The sequence below is a fragment of the Aotus nancymaae genome, unplaced genomic scaffold (assembly GCF_030222135.1).
Source record: "Aotus nancymaae isolate 86718 unplaced genomic scaffold, 86718_ANA_hifiasm-v0.15.2.pri h1tg000003l, whole genome shotgun sequence".
Taxonomy (NCBI): Eukaryota; Metazoa; Chordata; class Mammalia; order Primates; family Aotidae; genus Aotus; species Aotus nancymaae.
This window is the reverse complement of record NW_026988414.1, coordinates 18,568,798-18,577,183: the sequence shown is the minus strand read 5'-3', so window position 1 is coordinate 18,577,183 and position 8,386 is coordinate 18,568,798. Positions and strand designations below refer to the sequence as shown.

The 8,386-nt window shown below is 44.4% G+C and overlaps 1 protein-coding gene across 8 annotated transcripts in view; it reads right to left on the bottom strand.

Moving 5' to 3' along the window:
- Window positions 1-1,071: 1,071 nt before the first annotated feature.
- The window catches only part of WDR31 (WD repeat domain 31), a 28,915-nt gene continuing 21,600 nt past the window's right edge, over window positions 1,072-8,386 (bottom strand). For 5 of the 8 annotated variants that reach the window (XM_064378788.1, XM_012461871.3, XM_012461869.2 and 2 more), the window contains one exon: window positions 6,117-7,831. In XM_064378788.1, the coding sequence (XP_064234858.1) occupies window positions 7,487-7,831 (345 nt within the window). In that variant the 3' untranslated portion in view covers window positions 6,117-7,486. The other 3 variants (XM_012461872.3, XM_012461873.3, XM_064378809.1) reach the window with 2 other exon arrangements.

Here is an 8,386-nt window from a genome sequence, read left to right as displayed (position 1 = left end):
GGAGTCTCACTCTGTGGCCCAGGTTGGAGTGCAGTGGCGTGATCTCAGCTCATGGCAACCTCTGCCTCCTGGGTTCAGGCAATTCTCCTGCCTCAGCCTCCCAAGTAGCTAGGATTATAGGCACACACCACCACGCCCAGCTAATTTTTGTATTTTTAGTAGATACAGGATTTCATCATGTTGGCCATACTGGTCTTGAACTCCTGACCTCACGTGATCCTCCCACCTTGGCCTCCCAAAGTGCTGGTATTACAGGTGTGAGCCACGATGCCCTGCCCAAAGCTGGGATTTTCAATTTGCTGTCTGTAGGATCTTGAATGGCAGGATGCTATGTTCCAGACCCTGGAGAGATAACATCTGGAAATGGGTTGGATGTTCCCTCCTTCCATGATGTTTAAACCCATGTTGCTTATTCCATAGATGCAAACACCTTCTACCTGCCCCCCTCCCCTCAGCCTTCATGCCCACTACCACCAGGACGATGCCAGAGCGGGTCTTGGTGGCCAGAGCCAATCTGCAGGTCAGACCTGAGCTTCCATCTGGGCTCTGCACACGCTGTGACCCTGGGCAAGTCACTTTTTCTTCTCTGTAGAACACAGGTAATAATCTCCATGTTGCCTTTATTAGAGTGTTGTTTTACTGGAAGAATCAGATGAGGTTATGATTGTGAAAGTAGTATGTAAAATATAGGGCACTGTACACATATAAGGTTTTAGTGTTAAAGTCTGGCCTCTTCACCGGAGCTGTCAGGGAGAAGGCAGATGCCAAAACTAGCTGGCCCAACTTCCTTCTGTGATTGGCTCTGGAGCAAACATTCCCCTGGTGCACTCTTCAACATCTACACACTCATCTTTAAAATAGAGGGTTGTAAAGGTCAAGGGCACAAAGTGTTGCCAAGGGCATGGAACAACTGACACTCCACTAACGCTTCTGCACAGCTTGTGGGAAGTAAATTGGTACAACCTCTTTGGAAAATTGACAATATCTACTAAAACTGATCATGTGAATTCCGCTATGTACAGCCCAGCAAGTCCTCTGCTGGTTATGTAATAAACACAGGTATTGCAGATGTTCACCAAAAGACGTTATATTAGGATGTTCATAGCAGCACTATTTGTAAGAATCTCAAACTAGAAACTGCCCCCAAATGTCCATCAGTAGTTAAATAGATAAATTACAATATTTTCATGCAATGGAATAGGATACAGCTTAAGAGTTAATGGTACTGAACTACATGCAGCAATATGGAACAATCTTACAAACATATTGAGCAAGAGAAGACTGACCAAAAATAAGAGTACACGCCCGTTTCACTAATCTGTACTTGTTTCACTGCATAATAAGGTTAGAACCCAAAACTTAATGTCTTAAAACAACAGATTGGTTACTTCTCATGAGAAGATGGAATAGCTGTGTAATTTCTCTTCTGATTTCACCTGAGTTGACTCATAAGGCTGCACTCAGCTGCAGATTTGGCTGGGTGGGAAGGGCTGAGGTACCGTCACGTGATCTCATTCTGGCAATGCTCCGTTCTTTCCCAGGTGGCCTAGACCACTTTCCTTACACGGCAGTCTAAGGGCGGCATTCCAAGAGAGTGAAAGGAGAAGTTGCAGAGTCTTAAAGCTAAAGGTTGTAACAGGCAAGGGTTGTAAGGGCCCAGCCTCGGGAGCTGTATCGTGTCCGTTCCTCTGCATTCTGTTGATCACACCACAAGTCAGAAGCCCAGCCCAGATTCAAGGGTGTGAAAATAGACCCTACCTCTCCATGAGTAGAAGTCACATTGCAAAGGAGGGTCACACATACAGGAATGGAGAAATCTGTGGTCCATCTACCATAATACACTATGATTCCATTTACATAAAGTAGAAAAACGGGTGAAATCCATTTATGTTATTACAAATTCCTTGACAAATGGGCCTGGAGAAGAGTATGAGAGACCATCTGGGTTCCTGATGTGTTCCGCTTCTTCATCTAGGTACTGATGACCAGAATGTTCCGTTTATGAAATCCAGCAAGCTATGAATTTAAGATATCTGAAACTTTTTACATGATTACTATACTTGAATTGAAAGTTGAGAGGTTATATGTGGTATTAAAAGAACGCAGTTCATTTCCCTTTCCAGTTACGGTCCCATCAGGCTGGTGGAGGAACTCATCTCCTCAATGTTACTCGGGGCCCTCGCTTTCTTCTCTCTTGTTGTGCCATCATCTTGTCCTCATTGAGAGTTGAAGCTGTTGCTGGCAGTCTGCATTCCAGCTAGTGGAGAAGGATCAGAGGGGAGTCCCGGGCAAGCAAATAGGTAGAAGTTATACACATTACTTCCACTCACAATCCACTGGCAAGCACTGATTCTCATGGCCTGCCTAGCTGGGAATGTAGTCTCTTAGCTGGGCAGCCTGTGCCAAGAAGCTGTGCCGATTTCAGGAAAACAAGTAGCAGTCTACTGCATTTCTTTTCTTTTCTTTTCTTTTTTTTGTTTTGAGATGGAGTCTCACTCTGTTGTCCAGGCTGGAGTGCAGTGGCGCAATCTCCACTCACTGCAGCCTCTGCCTCCCATATTCAAGCGATTCTTCTGCCTCAGCCTCCTGAGTAGCTGGGACCACGGGTGCGCGCCACCATGCCCAGCTAATTTTTGGATTTTTAGTAGAGATGAGGTTTCACCATTTTGGCCTTGCTGGTCTCAGACTCCTGGCCTTCAGTGATCCGCCTGCCTCTGCCTCCCAAAGCACTGGGATTACAGGTGTGACCACTGCCCCTGGCCCATCTATTACATTTCTAATGATAAAGCTGTTCTTTAATAATTATGTTTCAGAAGGCCATTTGGAAATAGTTTTTTTCTCACTGTCAGACTGTAAAAACACCAAGTGACCTGAGTTCTACACTTTTCTGTGCCAAAATGAAGAACATTAATAATAAACATCCATTTTTCCTTAAGTATATATATTTAAATCATAAATATGTAAGTAAATATACACACATATTTCCATTTAAAATATGCAATTGGCCAGATTCCAAGGGTTTATGCAACTTCCTGGGAAAAAAGTCATCTACCTTTGGAAAATTCCTTGATAAGATTTTAGAGGGGTAGCCTCTAAAATGAAGTGTTCAGTGAATGTTCAAGGAATGAATGAATTTTAGCAGCCCGTATCTTAGGTGCTGAGAGTATCTCAATTACATGGTATTCAACTACATGCAGCATTAGGGCGTATCAGACTAAAAAACGTCCTCTACAAACACTAACATTTACTAATCTATTTTCTACTTAAAATGAATAGATAATTTGACATGAAGCAAACGTACAGTTTGTGGAAATAATTTGATTGGTAATAGGACCCTACTAACTCATCAGAGCCCTACTATTTTCTCACATGTACTTTCCTTCTCCTGGCAGCCTGTCCCCCTTCCCTGGGACCCCCTCCCAACTCATTCCCGTGGACTTTCTGACTTGCCTCTCTCCCCTCTGGGAAAAAGTGTCAGCTGCAGCACTAATAATCCAGCACATGCTAGGACTGTCCCTGAGTCAGCTGTCTACTGCCCCTAGGCACTTGGGCAGGGGCTCTACTTGGAGCCAGAAAGTTAATAACTGGTCTTGAAGATACAAACAATGTCATGGTCTATGACTCTGTGACATCATGCAAACATCACAAAAGGCTGCGAAGGAAAGCGTTTGGGCTTTGAGTCAGGCAGACCCAGGTTCATACCGAGTAGCTGGAACTACAGGCATGCACCACCACACTCTGTGGTGTTACACTTAATATGTGTGTAACTTTGGGCAAAGTACTGCATGTCTCTAGAGTCGGCTTCCTCATCTGTGAAATGGAAATAATACAGGAATATTGGGAATAACAAATGAGAATAAATGTATTTAGCCCTCTGTAGATGCTCAGCGACATAGCTTCCTCTCCCACTACCCCTTTGCCTTTCCAGAGTTGAAAGATCCATAACAAGGAATCAAAGGAGTGTGAAACAATGACTAAAGTGTTAGAGGAGAAGATCTAAGAATGGACGAAGGAATAGTAAATGTTTCATATGGAAAAGGGAACATTTAGTTTGGACAGGGAGGACAATAACTAACTATGGCTACCATTTGTCAGTGCCCACCACCTTTCCTGGCATTTAAAGTAGTTATATCCAGTCTTCAGAACGGCCCTGTGGCGAGGTATGATCATGAGCCCCATGTTATAAAGTGAAGAGGAAAAAGATTTTATAACTTGCCCAAGATCATCCTGCTAAATTCTCAGTCCAATATGACTCTTTGTACTAGCTTAAGAACAGACTCTCAGTTGGATGCGGTGGCTCATGCCTGTAATCCCAACACTTAAGGAGGCTCCGAGACAGATGGATCACCTGAGCCCAGGAGTTTGAGATCGGCTTAGACAACATGGCAAAAACCCACCTGTACAAAAAACACACACACAAAAATTAGCCAGGTATGGTGGTGCATGCCTGCAGTCCCCGCTACTTGGGAGGTTAAGAAGGAAGGATTGATTGAGCCCTGGTGACCAAGGCTGCAGTTAGCCATGATCACACCAAGAGAGGGAACAAGGAAGGTGGCTGTCAGCCACTGGTATCAGAGACATACAGAGGCCAGAGAAGACAAATGCAAAATCTTTCTTTGGCTGGGACTTGTCAGAAAGGGAATCTCCAGGCCTCGTGTGCCTTATGTGTGGGCGTCTCTGAAGGCAGGAAGGACTTCATTTTCCCTGGAGGAAAATGGGCCTGTGAGCACAAGGCTGAGGACTGACTCCTGGGGGCCACACGGGCAGGCCTGAGCACCTTGCCCTTCCTCACTGAAGGGGGCTTAGTATCTGGGGCACAGTTGACTCCACCCCTTTCCTTTTTCCTGTATGTTCTTTTTTTTTTTTTTTTTCCAAGACAAGGTTTCACTCTATCACACAGGCTGGAGTGCGGTGGCATGACCTCAGTAGCTGGGACTACAGGCACGTACCATTACACCGGCTAATTTTTGTATTTTTTAGTAGAAATGGGGTTTCACCATGTTAGCCGGGCTGGTTTCAAACTCCTGACCTTAAGTGATCCGCCCACCTCGTTTTTCCTATGTGTTCTAATGTTATTTCAGAGATCCCCTTTACCTCACTCTGGCCATTCCAAATATATATATATATATATATATATAATATGTTTCATTTATATAAATCCAAATAAAAATATTAAAATTGCAAGTGAGATATTTTTGGCCTTGATCTTTGAATCTGAATGTTTTCTCATCTGTAGAACAGGTGTGTTAACTCCTATAACTCTGGCCAATACCCATGTGGCTCTTAGCTGCTTCGAGCCATCTCAGGTCTGATTTTCACACAAGCTCAGTAGCTTTGGGCTAGAAGGGTGCTACTGTCTCTCCCCGCCCCCAACTCTGCTGCCACTTTGAATAGAAGTCAAAGCTTTCACTTTCTTGCCCTTACTTTGATTCTCCACATTGCTGAGGAGCAGTGACTGGAGCTTAATCTCATTGTCTATAATCTGTCTCCTCTATGGAGCTGAACTATTCTTTCCCATCTCCGTTATTTTTGAGGTAACCAAAACAGTCTCTCTCCCCACTGCCTTTTTTCTTTTGTAAAGACTTGGAAAGGATCAGTTCCGGAGGCTCAAGCCCTGTTCTGACTTTCACAGAGGCCTGCCACTCTTTACACTTACAGGTCATCATTCTGAGCAATAAACTTTTTCTGAAGAGTAGTCCTGAAAGTTCACTAAAAAGTTGCATTTGTATTTAACTTACAGAACTTTAGTCCATATTTCTGGACTCTATACCTGATTTTGAATTAATGGACTTAAATTATTTGACTTACAACACTGATATATCTTCTAAATGAACATAAGCAAAGAATACCAGCCCTACATCACACTCCCCGCAAGATAACAGGGAAAGACACAAAGCCACACTGAGGAGGAGCCATGGTTTGATATTGTCCAGGGAGTGTCTCTTGGCCTCAGAAAGCTGCCACTTCCTGCAGTTCCAGCCCTCGGCTGTGGTCCACTCTGAGTAAGCGAATTCCTCTGTTAAAACTTGCACATAGTAAGGAGATGGCATCACCAACAGCCAGAGAAGTCAAGGGTCCTGATCCATCCAGAGACAAGGTGAAAAGGCAGGCTGCAGCGAAAAGCAGAACCGGCAGATTAGGCCAAGAGTGTAGCATCATGAAATGTGATGTCTTCATGAGAAATGCGAGGAAATAAAGCATTTTCTGTACATATCTAACCTGTATGAGAGAGGCCCCACTTCTTCTGAGGAAAGCATACCAGGGAGGTCAGAACTTGGGCCAACCCCATGACTTCAATGGTAGAAAATGGCACATGGGCCAAACAGGATGCATATCATCACCAAGAAGTATGTTTAGACAATCGGGGTCTCATGGCTAAGGACATGTTACAAAGATGCCCTCAGTCACCTGGCCAGAGAATAAAGCAGGACCCAGGCAGGGAAAGAAATACAAGGATACTGATCTTTAGCTGCTGGCTTCCTGGGGTCTTGATGTCTTGGAGATGAAGGGTAATGGGGGACCTTAAAGGCAGTATTTGGGGGTTTCAGCTGACCCAGTCTCCCTCCATCTGCATCTTGGAGGCCACTCTTCTAAGAACTATAGGCACATACCTGGTGGGCAGAGAAGCTGAACCACTTGGTCAGGTCAACACTTTCAGACCTCATTCTGCTTGGTCAGGTTTATGATCATTAAGTCTAAAACATCTGCTTTTTCTCATCATGCAACTGTTACACCTGGGTGACTGGAGAAGCCACTCCAGGTAAGGGTACAACAGGCTGTCCTTACTATGGAAGTTTGACTTGTGGCCACAGCTGTGTGCAGAGTGCCCACAAGACATGGTCCCACCTCTTTTCTCTGAGGGAACTACCCTGTTTCCCCTGAGAGGACCTGAGTTCTAGAAGATTGCTGTAGGAGAGATTTGGTTTAAAGTTCTTTAAGTCAAGCTATTTCTATCTGTGGCAGAACCCTGTGTCTAGGACAGAATAAATGGAGGCAGTAGGGTGCTGGTAAACCAGCTTTCTGGAAGAAAGAACGCCACCACTACCGATTCACAGCACTTGTCAATTTTAATGGTATAAATACCTCCACCATGATCAGATTTCAGGCTGCCAAAGGTTTAAAAGTCAGCTCATAAAAATCCTGAATATTTAACAATCGGCCAGCAAGAGCTGGCTCCAGCAGATCCAGGACTCTGGGGAGTTCGGTTGCATAAGACATCTTTTTCTCTGATGTTTTGAAATGTTATGAGCTTACTGAGTTCTTAAACTTCAGCTACAGAATCGAAACAGGGCAGAGACTTTCTGAAACTGTCCTTACCCCCACCAAGAGCTGAGGCTTTCATTTTAGTCCTTAAAAGAAGAATTCAAAAGTGGCAATTGTTGTTCTCTTTTCCAGATATTTTGAGTGTCACAAATTAGAATGTCATGAGGAACTTCAGTTAGAAAGAACGTAAGAGCCAAATCTACTTGAGTTCTCAGGAATGAGTCTATACGACATGGTACCAGGGGATAAATGGGGATAGCATCTTGACATCATCTCTTAACCATGGGCCTGGACAGTGGCAAAAGATGGGTGGCTTTGTAATGCTGAGCAATGGGAAGAAGGGTTTTAAAGAAGGCTTCAGGACTTCATGTATCTTTTGAGGAGAACTGACAGCAGGCTTCTTACCTCCAGTATCTTGGTTCCAAATCTTCACCTTGCAATCATGTGATGAGGTAGCAATTAAAGGCATCAAAGCCAGTGCTCTTGGTAGAAAGACACAGGATGAAACAGTCTGGAAATGCCCCCTGTACTCACATATTCTGTTTCGAGTCTGTCGTAGGTCCCACAACTGCAAAGTAATGACATGGACCAGCTCATACTTACTTGTCTAGCTTCATCCATGAATATCCATCTATCCCCACTCCCACAATGCACCTATTCCCTCCACTTACCTGCTCATGTAGCTACCCCTTATCTTCATCCATCCACAGACCCAACGACCCATCCATCCAGTGATTATTTTAAGCCTCAACTGTGTCTCAAACAACCCTGGTTAAGAATGTGTCAGAAGAGTTTTTGCCTCTTTAATGGTTAGAAAATTCAAAGCTCCCAGTCCTACAGCATGATGGAACAGTATGGGGTTGTTTGCTTTCATGGCAACTCAACAGCTGCCTTATTTCAACCTCTTGATATCTGTGGGTCCTGTGGGGACCCCGTGGTTAGAGGTACCCCATAGGTATAAGTACATCTAGGTGGAGACATTCTGGTTTAATGCCTAGATGCTGACCCTTGATGTGTGAAGACTAGTGTCTACAAGAGGGAAGTGCCAGCCAGTGCTGCCAGTCCCACTCTCATTGACACAGATCAGACCACAGCTGGAGAATAATGTTCAGGGAGGAGGGCA